General features: G+C 40.4%; 1 protein-coding gene across 2 annotated transcripts in view; it reads left to right on the top strand.

Annotated features, from left to right (window-relative positions):
* top2b (DNA topoisomerase II beta) overlaps nucleotides 1-16,219 on the top strand; it is a 162,703-nt gene that overhangs the window by 92,799 nt on the left and 53,685 nt on the right. For both annotated transcript variants that reach the window (XM_067426450.1, XM_067426449.1), the window contains exons 21-23: nucleotides 12,617-12,848; nucleotides 14,407-14,541; nucleotides 14,637-14,837. In XM_067426450.1, the coding sequence (XP_067282551.1) occupies nucleotides 12,617-12,848; nucleotides 14,407-14,541; nucleotides 14,637-14,837 (568 nt within the window). The remainder of the gene's footprint in view (nucleotides 1-12,616; nucleotides 12,849-14,406; nucleotides 14,542-14,636; nucleotides 14,838-16,219) is intronic.

Raw genomic sequence — 16,219 nt, 5'->3', positions numbered from 1 at the left:
TACTATTCATCCAATTTTTTATATCAGCTATGCATTCTGTTAATCTTGTGAATTGGTAAGTTTCGTCAGGGCGTGAAGAACTATAGAGCTGAGTATAACAGCATAACAGCATATGCATAACAATGAAAACTAACGCCATGCTTCCTAATGATATCTCACAGTGGTAGCATATACAGGGTGAAAAGCAACAGTCCTAACACTGAGCCTTGTGGTACTCCATACTGAACTTGTGATCGGTGTGACATCTCTTCATTTACTGCTACAAACTGATAACGGTCAGATAAGTATGATTTAAACCATGCCAATGCAATTCCACTAATGCCAACATAATTTTCGAGTCTACTCAAAAGAATATTGTGATCGATAGTATCGAATGCAGCGCTAAGATCGAGTAATATTATTAGAGAGATACAACCACGATCAGATGATAGGAGTAAATCATTTGTAACTCAAATGAGAGCCGTCTCAGTAGTATGATACGGTCTAAATCCTGACTAGAAATATTCACATATACCATTTCTTTCTAAAAAGGAACATAATTGTGAAGACACTGCCTTTTCTAGTATTTTTGATAGAAACGGTGGATTCGAGATTGGCCTGTAATTGACTAATTCTTTAGGATTGAGTTCCGTTTTTTTTAATAAGTGGTTTAATTATAGCCAACTTAAACGTTTTTGGTACATATCCTAATGTCAAGGATGAATTAATAATAATAAGCAGAGGATCTATGACCTCTGAAAGCACCTCTTTTAGTAGCTTAGTCGGTATAGGGTCAAGCATACATGTTGTTTATTTTGATGATTTAATAAGTTTAGCCAATTCTTCTCCTCCTATAGCAGTGAATGAGTGTAATTTTTCCTCATTGACACTACAATGCTCTGTCTGAAGTGATAATGTAGTAGACGGCAGCATGGTTACAATTTTATTCCTAATATTATCAATCTTCCTAGTAAAGAAGTTCATAAAGTCATTACTGCTGTGCTGTTTACAAACGTCAGAAGCTGAAGCTTTATTTTTTGATAATTTAGCCACTGTATCGAATAAATACCTAGGGTTGTGTTTGTTTTCTTCTAAAAGAGTTGAGAAATAAGCAGATCTGGCAGTTTTTATGGCCTTTCTGTATGCAATCATGCTCTCTTTCCACAAATTGTGAAAAACCTCCAGTTTTGTTTTCTTCCAGCTGTGCTCCATTTTTCTGGCTGCTGTTTTAAGGGCCCGAGTGTGCTCGTTGTACCACGGCGTTGGATTATTTGCTTTAATCTTCTTTAAGCGCCGGGGAGCAACTGTGTCTAAAGTGCTAGTAAAGAGAGAGTCAATAGTTTCTGTTGCAACATCAAGTTCCTCTTGGCTATCTGAAATGCTGAGGAGATGGAACTGATGAGGAAGATTATGCACAAAGTAGGGCTGCACGATTTGGTGAAAATATATAATTGCGATTATTCTGGGTAAAATTGCGATTGTGATTTAAAATGCGATTATTGTTATTATAATTTTTTTTACACAAGAAAAGTGTGTGTATATAACATTTTGTGTTTTTATAATAATTTGACTAATAATAATAATAATTATTATTATTATTATATCAAATGTGGCGGAAACCGCCACATTTGCCCCAGAGAAGTAATTGACATTAGTTTTCAGGAAATCCATGATGTGAAGCTAACGCGGTTTAAACAGAAGATAGAGACGCTTTGATTAAACATGACGACAATAAACACGACTGCAGCAAAATATGGTGTATTTGAGTTCTTCAAGCCCTCAAGAGTATTTTCATAATAATAAAGTGTATTATAATGCAGTGCTGATTGACATAGAATGCTATAAAATAACGCATTGTCTGCCTCACTCTGATGAGAAGCCACATCACAGCTGATATCAGCTCACAAACACTCGACTGACGATATGAAGTGAGGTAAAGCATGTTATTAAACGTTGTCTTTTGTTGAACAGGTTTATGAACGCTTCACTAGTTTGTGAAGATGTTTGACTCGTGTTGCTTTTTTAAACGCACGTTATAAGGGACTCAAACTTGCAGTCTTTCAGACGGAGCAGCGTTTATCACAGAGCTGCTCTTCTCTAACACACTGGGCATTTATTTATTTAATTAAAATCGCAGCCTTTGAGCTCTCATAATCGCACACAAGCCAAATCGCCATTGCGGTTCGGTTTCGATTAATTGTGCAGCCCTAGCACAAAGCAATCTTTAGTCGCAGCGGTTATAGTCCTGCCAAATTTGAAGCGAGGGGATGGTTTTGCAGCCTTAGGTAAATTAAGTATACATGATATTAGGTAATGATCTGAGATGTCATTACTCAGCTGCAGAATTTCAATGGTATCAACATTTATTCCATGTGACATTATTAGATCTAAAGTATGATTAAGGTGATGAGTGGGTCCTGATACGTGTTGTCTAACTCCAATAGAGTTTAGAATGTCTCTAAATGCCAATACTAATGCGTCTTTTTCATTGTCAACATGCATATTAAAATCACCAACAATTAGTAATTTATCTGCAGCCAGTACTAACTCTGATAGAAAACCAGCAAATTCTTTGACAAAGTCTGTATTGTGCCCTGGTGGCCTATATAGAGTAGACAACCCAAATGTCAAACGGGATTTAACATTTACACTACACAACGTTACATAAAGCACCAAAACTACAAAGGAATTATATTTGAAACTAGACTTCTGAGTAATACTGAAGATATTATTATAAATTACAGCAACCCCCCCCCCGTAACACTTTATAATAATGTTCAGTTGTAAGTCATTTATAAGTGGTTAGTTAATGATGAACTAATCATTTACAAAACATTCATAAATGATTATATGTGATATGCAAACATTTTATGAATGTTTTGTAAATTCTGTTACAAGTCATTTACAAGTGATTAGTAAATAATTACCTAATGATTTATGAAACATGATTACGTGTTCATTAATGATTAATGAGTGATTTGTTAGTTATTTTACTTATATTTAATAGATTCAGTTTTAAGTCATTTACAATTGATTAGTTAATAATGAACTAATGATTTACAAAACATGACAATGCATTTTATAAATGTTACTTTTTTGTATGTTTTGTAGATTCAGTTATTAATTATTTACAAGTTATTAGATAATGATAAATTAAAAATTTACAAATCATAATTATGCATTCATAAATTATTAATATGCTAACGATTTGCAAATCTGTCATAAGTTAGGCCTATCTTTAAAAAAAATACCATTTCATAAAATAAACAGTTCCCATTCAGTCGGTCACTCTCGACGCCACATCGGAGTACCGACGAATAGAAATCTCGCTTGCAAGAGCCAATCTACTTCGAGTCTAACTAAACGAGCCAATGCACATTGGCATGCAATGATTGCACCAGGTGATGAGGTGAAATGAGACACAGGTGATTGCATCAAATTATCCATTTGCTTCGGAGCCGAGTGGTATAGATTTATGCCAGATATCACTCCTCACTTCGCAGTTCAACTGAGAAAGAGCCTGCCTTTTGGAAGAAATCTCTTCGGTCGATGTTGGTGTGACAACACAGCAGCGGGTCGTGTGTTCTTCGGATCTTCTCTCTTCGTTGTCTATAAGAGCAACCACAAGGGCTGTTTTCACAGCTGGTTCGGTGCGCTAGGTGGAGAGCGCTAAAAAGCCGTTCTCACGGCTGTTGAAGGCGCCCTGTGAGAGAGAGCGCGCACGACAGGCTGCACTACATTCCTGTCTGTGTCGCCGCGGCCCCACCCCCTGCGTGTTTCAGCACCAAGGAGAGCATCATTCTAAAAGAGCAACACAGATAGAGCTTGCGTCTTTTTAAAGATGACATTCTATCTGTGTGTTTCTGGGTGCGGTGGTTTCATTTCACCGCGGGATGGTCATCAGCACTGTATCTCGTGTTTGGGCGTGCAGCACGCTGAGGCAGCGCTGATGGATGACTCATGTTCTTACTGCGGGAACATGACCATCTCGGAGTTGCGGTCGCGGCTCCGTCTTGCAAAAGGAGGAGTCCCCGTGCCTCTGCCGTGATCTAACCCTCCACAGAGGGTTACTTCCGGTAGTAGCGCGGCCGATTTGAGGGTGACGGTGAGCGCGCTTCCTCCAGGGAACCTACCCGCGGGGAATCCTCACTCCTCCCGCGCTCCGCAGCCAGTAGAGCTGCCGTTGGAACGAGGTGGGCCGTCCTCGAGATGCGCACCACCTGTATCCTGCGGGGCTCCCTGCGATGAAGAAATGACCATCGCTGCATCGGAGGGAGGGTCAGAGTTGTCTGGAGATGATGTGTCGGCGCAGGGGGCTCCTTCGGAAAGACCCGCTGTGACCGATACCGTACCGGAGATGATGGCCATGCTTTCCCCGGCCGCCGAGAGGGTCGGGCTCGTGTGGAACCCTCCACCGTGTCCCGAGCCGTCGAGGTTGGACAATTGGTTTCTCGGGGTGGCCCATGCTGGTTCTCAGCGCCCCACCCCGGTTCCTGCTGCGCTTCCGAGAGAATGGCGGCTCCACCCCCAGGTGGTCCAGCTGATCTGGGTTCGGTTCGGGGTGGCACAGGTCGACCTGTTTGCCTCCCCAGAAACGTCCCACTGCCAGTGGTTTTATTCGCTGACCGAGGGCACACTCGGCACGGATGCACTTGCGCACAGCTGGCCCCAGGGCCTACGCAAATATGCGTTTCCCCCAGTGAGCCTACTTGCACAGACACTGTGCAAGGTCAGGGAGGACGAAGAGCAGGTCCTGTTGGTGGCCCCGTATTGGCCCCACCGGACTTGAATCCCAGAACTCATGCTCCTCATGACAGCCCCTCCTTGGCTGATTCCTCTGAGGAAGGATCTTCTAACTCAGAGACGGGGCAACCTCTGGCACCCACGTCCAGACCTCTGGAAACTTCATGTCTGGTCCCTGGACGGGACGCGGAGGTTCTAGGTGACTTACCCCAAGAGGTAGTTAAAACCATCACTTCAGCTAGAGCACCGTCAACGAGACAGGCCTATGCCTTGAAGTGGAACCTGTTCGTCGATTGGTGTTCTTCCCGCCGAGAAGACCCCGAAGATGTTTGATCGCGTCAGTGCTTTCCTTCCTGCAGTAGGGTTGGAGCGTAGGCTGTCGCCCTCCACCCTCAAGGTTTACGTTGCTGCTATTTCTGCCCATCACGACCATGTAGAGGGCAAGTCTGTGGGGAAGCACGACCTGGTCGGCAGTTTCCTTAGGGGGGCGATTAAATCGTCCTCGTCCTCCCTCCATACCCTCTTGGGATCTTGCTCTGGTACTCCGAGCACTGCAGAATGCCCCATTTGAGCCTTCGCAGTCAGCAGAGCTGAAGATTCTGTCCATGAAAACTTTGCTGTTGGCTGCATTGGTCTCCATCAAGAGGGTAGGGGACCTGCAGGCATTTTCGGTCGACGAATCGTGCCTGGAGTTCGGGCCGGGTGACACCCACGTGGTACTGAGACCCCGGCCTGGCTACGTGCCAAAGGTTCCCACCACTCCCTTCAGGGACCAGGTGGTGAACCTGCAAACGCTGCCCCTGGAGGAGGCAGACCCAGCCCTAGCTTTGCTCTGTCCCGTCCGCGCTCTGCGGATCTACGTGGACAGAACCCAAAGCTTCAGGACCTAAGATCAGCTCTTTGTCTGTCATGGAGGCCAGCAGAAGGGAAAGGCTGTCTCCAAGCAGAGGATGGCCCACTGGATAGTGGATGCCATCACCTTGGCTTATCAGGCACAAGGTGTGCCCTGCCTGCTCAGGCTGCGAGCCAACTCTACTAGAAGTGTTGCATCCTCCTGGGCGCTGGCACGTGGCGCCTCGCTGTCAGACATCTATAGAGCTGCGGGCTGGGCGACACCCAACACGTTCACTAGGTTTTATACCGTACGTGTAGAGCCGGTCTCCTCCTGTGTTCTCACCTCAAACGGGTAGAAGCACTGAGAGGCCCGGCTCTTGTCGGCTTGCTGCGCCTCGGCGCTTAATTCTCCAGAAGAAAACTCTGTGAGTCCTCCACCGCCCTCAGTGCCGGGCGTGGCGGAGCGTCCGGCATCAGACCCCTTACCGTTGAATCCTGGAGAACCGGTAATTGGCTGGGGCCATGTGAGTGACCCTACGGGGATCCCACACTTCTTCCACGGTTACTCCTCTCGGAAGCCCGTGTCTTTCCCTTGGGAGAGCCCTCCGTTTTAGGGATGGAGCCCCCCTCACGGCGGCGGGCTACCGCTCAGCTCGGTCCCCACATAACTCCCGTGGTATGATGTGGTTCCGCAGCGGCCCCCCATTGGGCACGCTTTCCCAGTGTTATCCAATAGTCACTGAGCAGGTCATGCGGAACAGCAGTGATGGACTTCTCTGTGTGAGCCCCGTCTCATCAGGTAAGAGAGCTCAGGAGGCTCACACAGGGCACTGGAAGGGGCAGAGTCCATGGCGCTTTGGTAGGGATTCCTTTTCGACGGTACTCCGACGTGGCGTCGAGAGTGACCGACTGAATGGGAACGTCTCGGTTACGTATGTAACCCTCGTTCCCTGAAGGAGGGAACGGAGACGCCACGTCCCATCGCCATGTCCTCTGTCCCTGCCGGGGCGCCAGTCTACCTACTCGGCTCCTCAGCAAAAAAGATAATTTGATGCAATCACCTGTGTCTCATTTATACCCGCGTGGCGTGGCATGAGCACCTGGTGCAATCATTGCATGCCAATGTGCATTGGCTCGTTTAGTTAGACTCGAAGTAGATTGGCTCTCGCAAGCGAGATTCCTATTCGTCGGTACTCCGACATGGCATCTCCGTTCCCTCCTTCAGGGAACGAGGGTTACATACGTAACCGAGACGATTCTTAGTAAATGGTTTAGTTACTAGTTAATAGTGTTGTAGTACTCGAGATCGGTCTTGGTCTCGAGACCGGTCTCGAGACCACTTTTTAAAGGTCTTGGTCTCGTCTCGGTATCGACCGCATTTTTACTCGGTCTCGTCTCGGGTGAAGATGACTCGGGATTTTGTCTCAAGACCGGTCAAGACCACAGCTGAAGGCATATAAAGAGCAGAGAACTCCACCCTGCGCGCACTCTCTCTGTCTTCAAAATAAGCACATAAGCTCGCTCTCATACTTCACATATTAATCTAAATCAAAAGTTCAGAAAACCGAATCCATGTTGAACGCTGCACGTTCGGACAACTGTTTTGAAGTACCGCTCGGTGTGAATTGCGCTCAAAAAAACGTTTGACCAGCTAAACAGCTGACATAAATCATACATACAGGAAACAATTTCTATCCAGTTATGAAGTGTTTTCTGTGTGACAAACCTTCTTCCGCGATGTTCTAACAGCCGTGATTCACACACAACGGGTCTGCTAATGTCCGATTCACGACCAAATGACTCATTTGAACTGAATCATTTTAACGACGGTAATAAGAACTGATCTGTTCAACAATGAACTGAACGAATCAGTTTAATCATTTACTCAGAACACCTCAGAAATGAGAACGCAAGTGTGCTTACCCAATTTAGCAAGAGTGGAGAGAGTAAGAATTATCCAACTATCCACAGTATTTCAGCTTATGTATGTTGAATGTGTAGTAAAATAAATATTCTAAAATCATTTAGTTTAGACTGGAGTGAGGTGAAAACAGAACAAAGTTGTTTGTTAGCTAGCTGATCATTTTATTAAATTGTAAATGGCAGAAAATTTGGCTATTTGTTAACTGTTAATGCTATTTCTAATATTGATATGATTATTGTAATGACGTTCGTTCATGGGAAGGAAGGAGGCGGGAACCGGCGAACGTTTCAAACATTTATTAACTCAAAATAAATAAACAAAATGAAAGTAAAACCGCGGGCAGCCCCTCACGGACGACTGCCCGCAAACACACAAAATAAAACATAACATAAAATTCCAGGCCTGGTCCTCTCTCCTCTTCCGCAGCTCTTGCTCCTCCTTATATGCTCCCGTCACATGGCCGCGAGACGAGACCGGTGTGCCAGTGCCACGCAGCTGGCACTCGTGAACGTTAATCACCGGCCCGCTCTCGCGGTCCCTCGCCCCGCTGCTTGCCACACCACAATTATATACCAAAACAATTCAACCTGTTGGAACAAAAAAAAAAAAAAAAATCAAGATAAGAGATCATACATAATATGAGATATAAACATAAGATAATAAAAAATGATTGTTTTATTGCATTTAAAAAAAGTGTGTGTGTGTGTGTGTGTGTGTGTGCGTGTGCGTATGCGTGTGTGTGTGTGTGTGTGTGTGTGCGTGTGCGTGTGTGTGTGCGTGTGCGTGTGTGTGTGTTAGCCACCACCAAATACCATTTTTGACCCAGGAAAAACCCTGCACATGTGAGATATTTGTTAAATCAAACTGTAGTTAATCAAAAAATGCAAGTACAGGGTTTCTTTTCCTTGTTGTTGCACAATAAAGCTGCACAATAACATTTTCAAATTGTAAATGAAAAATATTTACAATAATTTGCTTAAGCAGCATACTAATGCATATCTGTATGATACATATTCCACCTCCTGTTATTCACATTAATTTAAGGCATAATGGACTGTGTCTGAGATTAATACCTCATCCAGATTAGCATTCTTAGGGAACTTTGAGTTTTAAAATGGGATTGAGCGCTTTTCACAAAACAAAACTCAAAACTCTGTCAGTGTCAGTTTGGTGTTTATGTCCACCATAGACCGTAAACAATATGGACATGTCGTCTTCAGTGACTCCCATTGACGAAAAGTTAAGTGTTATTTGCTTATAGAAGAAAAAGATTAATTCCCACAAAGCTGCAATGCCTTTTGATTATTTGATCAAAACTTCTCTCATGGTACACTTACACACCCACACATACGAGAGAAGTGCCAATCATATGCATATTCCACATTTTATCATAAGTCTTGGTCTTGACTCGGTCTCGGCCTATCTTGGTCTTGGTCTTGACTCGGTCTCGGCCCTTCAAAGTCTTGGTCTTGTCTTGGTCTCGGCCCTTCAAAGTCTTGGTCTTGTCTTGGTCTCGGTTAAGGTGGTCTTGACTGCAACACTACTAGTTAATATATTATTAATCACCTAAATGTCAATATACCATTATCTCAATAATTTGTTGATCATGAACAAATGATGATCAAACAATTAGTAAATGATGAGTAGCCTATATAATGTATTGATGCATATCCCAATGCATCAGATCAAGACGCATTTAATTCTTTGCATTTGTAAAGGTAGACATGATTTTATTGCAAAAACTGACCAAAAACAGTATAAAAGTATTAGCTCATGTTGTATTCAAAGTTTTCTGAAGTTATACGATACAATCGTTTGGCCTCGGGACACTTGGAATTTTTGTACTTTTTGAAAAATTGTTCCTGCAGTCGTATCTGCCTGTTTTTTTATATATAAAACACAAACGGGTAGGTTTAGGGAAGGGATTGGTTATGTGACGAATAGGAGTTAAATACTTTCAGTATTTAGATGAATTACCTATTTACACATTTCTATTGCAACAGGTGAGGAATAGCAGAATTTAATTTTCACATTAATGTTATATTTGCTGTAGCAATCAATTAATGCATTTGTAACGAGTGAGAAATATCTACAAATGACGTGTAAAACATTTACAAGTAATGAATAGTCTACACTTTAGATTAGGGGACACAGAAAGCATTGTAAATGCTTTGTATACATGTACAGATAATTTGTAACGGGTAGGAAATATCTACAAAAGATGTGTAAAACATTTACAAGTGATGAATAGTCTACACTTTAGATTAGGGGACGCTAAAAGCGATGTAAATGCCTTGTATACGTGTACAGATAATTTGTAACGGGTAAGAAATATCTACGAATTATGTGTAAAACATTTACAAGTGTTGAATAGTCTACACTTTAGATTAGGGACTGCAGAAAGCATTGTAAATGCTTTGTATACATGTACAGATCATTTGTAACGGGTGATAAAGATTTGTAAATGATTTATTCATGCGTTTACAACATTATCTCTAACAGGTGATGTAATGTAAATGCTGACTGGTGAGGGTATAGACAAAGCCGTCTTCTCTGACATGTGCACCTGATGCTTCACTGGAGGGTAAAAGCAGTTCACATTATCACTAGACCTCTCACAAGTCTGCACCATTGAGTGAAAGGATTTAACTTACCGCACTGCAATCCCCTGACTTTCTGTCATCCTAAAATGTTTATTAATTTGACAACTAGTAATTTACCATTCTTAAAAAATATATCTTTAGCATAAATGCATTTTGTGGGTTTTAACAGACCAGCTTAAAAATTTAATGATGCATCAATAACCAATTTTTACTAATTTACTAATGGTTTGATCATCATTTGTTCACGATTAACAATTGTATATTGAGATAATGGTACACTGACATTTCAGTGATTAATAATATATTAACTAGTAATTTAATCATTTACTAAGGATCTGTTTGGTTATTTTATGATATGCTATTTTTTTAAAGATAACTTACAGATTTGCAAATTGTTAGCATATTATACTTAATCATTTATGAATGTATAGTCATGATTTGTAAATGGTTAGTTTATCATTATAACTTTAATAGTAATAATAATAACTTATAAATAATGTATAACTGAATCTACAAAATGTACAAAAAAGTAACAATTTAGTAACAATTATGAAATGCATTGTCATGTTTTGTAAATCACTAGTTCATTATTAACTAATAAATTGTAAATTACTTAACTGAATCTACTAAATATATGTAAAATAATTAACAAATCACTCATTAATCATTAATGAACACGTAGTCATGTTTCATAAATCATTAGTTAAAACAGGATATGTCAAATTTAACTTGATAGGCTATATTAAACACTATATGTTGATGAGTAAGTTATATTTAGCAGTGTAGATAACAAAGAAAATATATAAAATAGAGATACAAATGCAGCTATACAGAGCTACAAACGCTGAGGCAGGCAGGTGGGCAGCAGCAGCAGGCAGACAGGAGCAATAAGAGAAACAGCAGCAGGCAAACAGGATAAAAGGGTACCAACAATTGTGGCCAATGTGTTTTGGAGAAAAGCATTAATTTCATGTTTAATGTGATTTACCCCTCATTTTCAATTATTTTATTTTAATGAAAAGGTTAGATTTTTGTGATTTAAAAAAAAAAAAAAGATCAAAAGGATAAACAATGCAGATTTAATTTTTACAGCCATATTTGATCATATTTACCAGGGGTACCAACAATTTTGACCACGGGTATCAAGGGCAAGTATTCCGTTCACCTGGATTGCAGAGGTGCGCACAGCTTCATAAATCAGGTGGTGAGAGGAGTGTAAGCATAATCTTACGCCAACATATCCATTTATCAATCGTATGTTTCTACGCAAGATTGATAAATGGGGGCCATTGTGTTTAGCATTTAAGGTAAAGATGATGACATCAGATGAATTATTCTGGTATGCAAAGTTTCCTGGCCAGTTCCTGTTCCCTTTATTGTAAATCAAATGAGCCAGATTACAGAAATTCTCACCTTTTGTCTTTTATGGCTCTCAGAGCCCCTGTTATCATTAGGTTTAGGATTAGGATTGGAGTCTTGAATAGGTCTCTTTACATATACAATATTTGCATTTTTTTGTTTAGATTGTCTCCTTCTCTACTATCTTAATCCCTCCCCCTGAAATGTGGATAAATTACAGTTTTTACTGTTTTGAATTAGACATGATGACTGCAGCTACCGACAGCACCTGTTCTCAATAAAGAGTAACATCTGCTTGAAGATATATCCAAGTTCTCCTGGTCTTCACTTCTGAGTTTCCAACAGGCCCCTTTTATTTTACTATTTACATAAATAGTATTGATTATAAATCAGGATGCTAATTTTCACTTTTATGCAGATAACACTGTCATGTACTGTAATGTGTCGTCCAAACAGCAAGCCCTGCATAAGCTTCAAAGCTTTCAGTCACAGCTGCATACTCTAAAACTTGCTTTGAATTCTGATAAATCTTTCTACTCATCATTGCACTTTCTATAGTAGAGTAGTAGTTCTTCGCCTTCTCTGTCTATTAGAAAAATGCATTGATATTTATTTTTTCATACAATTATTTCGGGATAGTTTTCTTCATATCTCTGTTGTTAGGAAATATTCCCTCTGTTCTCCAAATTGTTATACTCTTTGTTCATATTGTCCGAACTTAACTGGGAAAAGAGCTTTTATGTATGCAGCTCCATCAGACTGGAATGTACTCCAATCGAAATTTAAATTACAAACCTTAGTGTCTATGGAACATTTTAAATCCATTATTCGGTCACTCGAAGCTGACCCAGTAACTGGGTTTCCATCCAAATGTGAAGCAAATAAAAAAAAAAAAAATTGAAAAAACGTGTGTTTCCATGCGGTGCACAACAGATTAGTAACCAACATTAAATAAAACACAATTGCTGTTTCTCAATTCTAAGAACGCAAAGAATGGATTAGTTGTGGCAGCCCTGTATTATGTTTCGTTTCATTTCTTTCATTTCATTTCATTTCTTTCATTTCATTTTATTTATTCATTATCACATAGTTTGACATATTTTGGTTAATAACTATATAAATCTTCAAATACACACACAAATTTTGTACAATGAATTTTTCTCTTTTCTCACAGTCCATTGGCCAAACTGCTGTTTCCTGCTGTGGACTCCAGCCTGCTCAAGTTTTTGTATGATGACAACCAGAAAGTGGAGCCTGAGTGGTACATACCCATAATTCCCATGGTACTGGTAAACGGAGCTGAGGGTATCGGGACTGGCTGGGCCTGCAAGATCCCCAACTATGATCCACGAGAGATTGTCAACAACATCAACCGTATGCTCAACCACCAGGACCCTCTACCCATGGTAACACCTCCATCCTCACTCTTTTACTTATTTGCATGTTTAATATAAATGCGACAGTATCAAATTTTCATATAATGATAATCGCTGAAAATTGTATAACAGTATCATCTATATTTTTAAGTTAAGAGCAGGTGTGACCATTTGCAACTTTTGTATGTGTAAGGCTGCTGGGATCTGCTGCTTTTAGGGATGGGCATTTTCCCAAAATCAAAATATTGTATTAGAATATTTGGGCTCATAAAAATCAAATATTTTGAGAAAATGAGAGAGATGTTTCTTTGTTTTTTTTTTCTTAAGATGTCGTCACCATTTCTGAACAAGCTTATGATTAGGCAATGTATACAACACGCTTACGTTATATCTTAAGGTTTTTAAAACATTAAACAGTGTGTAAAATATGCCTAAAGAACAAAAGCATTTAAGCTCAAGGAGCGCGAGCGGAAAGAAACACTTATAAAGCAGAGCGCGTCAGTTAGCATGCAGAATGTACACACACACACACACTCACACACAAACGTTGGTAGGCTATAGCCTACCGACGTGTGTGTGTGTGTGTGTGTGTGTTTGATATGGCTGACGTGTTTACTTTGTATTGTTTCACATTTTCATGTAGAGAGAAACTATAATATTATTGGATTATGATATTATTCTCTGCCCCGGGTGAGAAAATGTACCACTGATAGGCGTTGATGAGACAAAGATATTGGTTAAGTGAAGTTTGAGCGAAACACTTTATGTTTTCTGTTCACAAATCCTCAAAGAACTTTAAAGGAAGCATTTGTCTCAAGATTATTTTGCTATCATAAGTTATCGTGCTCTCACTCTGGGTACAGATGGGCTTACCTGCACTCCTGAACGCAGTGATTGCTCATTCCACTTGTGTTTGGATTTCATGCGATTCTTGTTTGTGGTGGTGTTATTATGATAACTCAGTTTCAGTAATTGATTTCATCGAAAGTAACTCCATTTTGTAACATAATTTTCAATTTTCATCGAAGTAATTCCAAACATTGCGAGGCAGACAATGACATTGTGATCAAATGAACTTAACTTATTAACCTCCTCCACCTAGTGGATTTAGTTATAACTGCGACATTTAGAGGGATTTCTCATGAATTTACTGCATAATACAGCCAGCAAATCAACGCAATAAAATTTGAATAGCATTTTTAGTTTTCGAATGTTAATTACAGATCGAATATTCGACTATTCGAATATTCGTGCACACCCCTAGCTGCTTTTAGTTATTTTAGTTGTACAGAAACTGTTTATTATGAACTTATTATAAACTTAGATTAGTTTATTATGCTACTTAATATACAAATTTGGCCTAATTTGCATAGGTGAACTGAAAGTGCCATTTTGTTCATGTTACGTTTTCCATTTGTAGCATGTTTGTGTCTTGAGACCTTATCTAGCTAGAGTTTTAAACAGATGACACTAGCTTATACAGCCATACAACACCATATACCGTATCTCTTTAGAAAGATGAAGGGATCATCAAATTCAGGTTCAGATAAGATTACTCATCCTGTGCCTCTCTTTATACTTTTCCTAGCTGCCCAGCTACAAGAACTTTAAAGGTATCATTCATGAGTTGGGGCAGAACCAATATTTGGTCAGTGGAGAAGTGTCCGTCCTGGATAAAAATACCATTGAGATTATTGAACTTCCTGTTCGCACCTGGACTCAGGTAAGTTCACTGGTAGCAGTCTAGTTTTATTCTATTTATTATAATACCAGTGTGCAAGTGATATCAGAAATTACATCTTTTTTTCTCTCGCTCAGGCATATAAGGAGTCAGTTCTGGAGCCTATGCTTCAAGGAACAGATAAAACTCCTCCTCTGATCAGCGACTATAAGGAATACCACACTGACACCACAGTGAAGTTTGTGGTGCGTATGACAGAGGAAAAGCTGGCACAAGCAGAGGCAGCTGGCCTTCACAAGGTCTTCAAATTGCAGTCGTCCCTCACCTGCAACTCCATGGTATGTACCTCCCCCCCCTGAAGCTCTTGAATTGAGCAAACACGATTTCATACCTTGATTAATTTTTAGATTAGAAACATACTCTGTGCTGGTTTATATTTTTCTGTGCTCTGAGTTCTGTGGAAGTTAAAAGTTAATTGTCACAATGAAAAAATAAATAAACATCAGATAAGCATAGCATCTACAAGCTAAAAGGGAAAGTGACAGAATCTGTAATAAAACATGAACCAACATTGCCGTGGCTCTTCAGAGGTGGAAATAACTAAAGAACTAAGATTTAAAAGTAACCCAGTGTTGGCTTTTTTCTTACTCAAAAAGTAAGACATTTTATTGAACAGAGATGTTATGATAAGATAGCCATGTAGCTTTCTAATAGTAGCTTGAGCTCAATATGTAACGTTATCAGACTAGCAAGACTACTGTCACGCTACTGCAGTTTTTTAAAACGATAGAGAGCCAAAAATTATATATTGTTAGCCTGACAAGCCAGACCCACATCAAGATGTTTGGTCTGGAAACTCACCATTGACAGGGCTCAATCCGAGGGGCGGGATAAACAGTTGTCTTTCAAACTCCCTCTGCACGCGATAGAATAGCGCTGCAAACAACCAGAGCAACGAAGGTGAAACGGAGCTCGTTGATAGATTAAACATTCGCCGTATATCCGGTCTGTAAATCTCCGAAAACATCCTTCCTTCTTAATAATGACTTCAGTGGTGTTCTTTGTTGTTTTCTAAGAGGAAAGCTTAACTCCAAGTCTTCCAGAGTCGCGGTCAAAGCTGATTCGAATGACCGGCGTTCGCCAGCTTCTGTGTTAAGCCCTGCCCACCGACTCTATGCACAATGTGATTGGACCATCAAGAGCATGGCAATTACAGCTCAGATGGGTATTGAGAGTTGCTAGATGACACTCACGGGCAGATTAGATTTGCTGCCGCTAGGGTGCGTCTAGATTTCTAGGCTAATATATTGTAGCTTTAAATGGCAATTGAAATCTATTTCTGATGTCTTCATGTACTTGCATAGAATAAGGCCCTAGGATTTTCGCAATGTATAAATGTGAACATAATCGATGGATCCAGTCATAAAAATTAAATATAATGTGGAATGTCAAGGAATTTGGCATCATTTTGGATGACTAAATGATGGGTAGAGCTGTACACTTAATCAAATATGGACTAGTGTACCACAAATGAGTGCTATTGAAATATGAAGGACTCTCTGACGATTGGTTATATCTCATCTCCATGGCAGGCTGTAAACTAGTCTGTTTTGTCTGTTCTGATCGTCTTTACATCAGAAGTAAACAAAGTCAATCCAGCATAACACAATTACTAGTATGTTTACCATGCACTAAAATTGTCTATTACTAGCACCTTTAT

The sequence above is a fragment of the Pseudorasbora parva genome, chromosome 19 (assembly GCF_024679245.1).
Source record: "Pseudorasbora parva isolate DD20220531a chromosome 19, ASM2467924v1, whole genome shotgun sequence".
Taxonomy (NCBI): Eukaryota; Metazoa; Chordata; class Actinopteri; order Cypriniformes; family Gobionidae; genus Pseudorasbora; species Pseudorasbora parva.
Note: the sequence above shows the minus strand (reverse complement) of the source record. Positions and strands in the feature narration are given on the sequence as shown.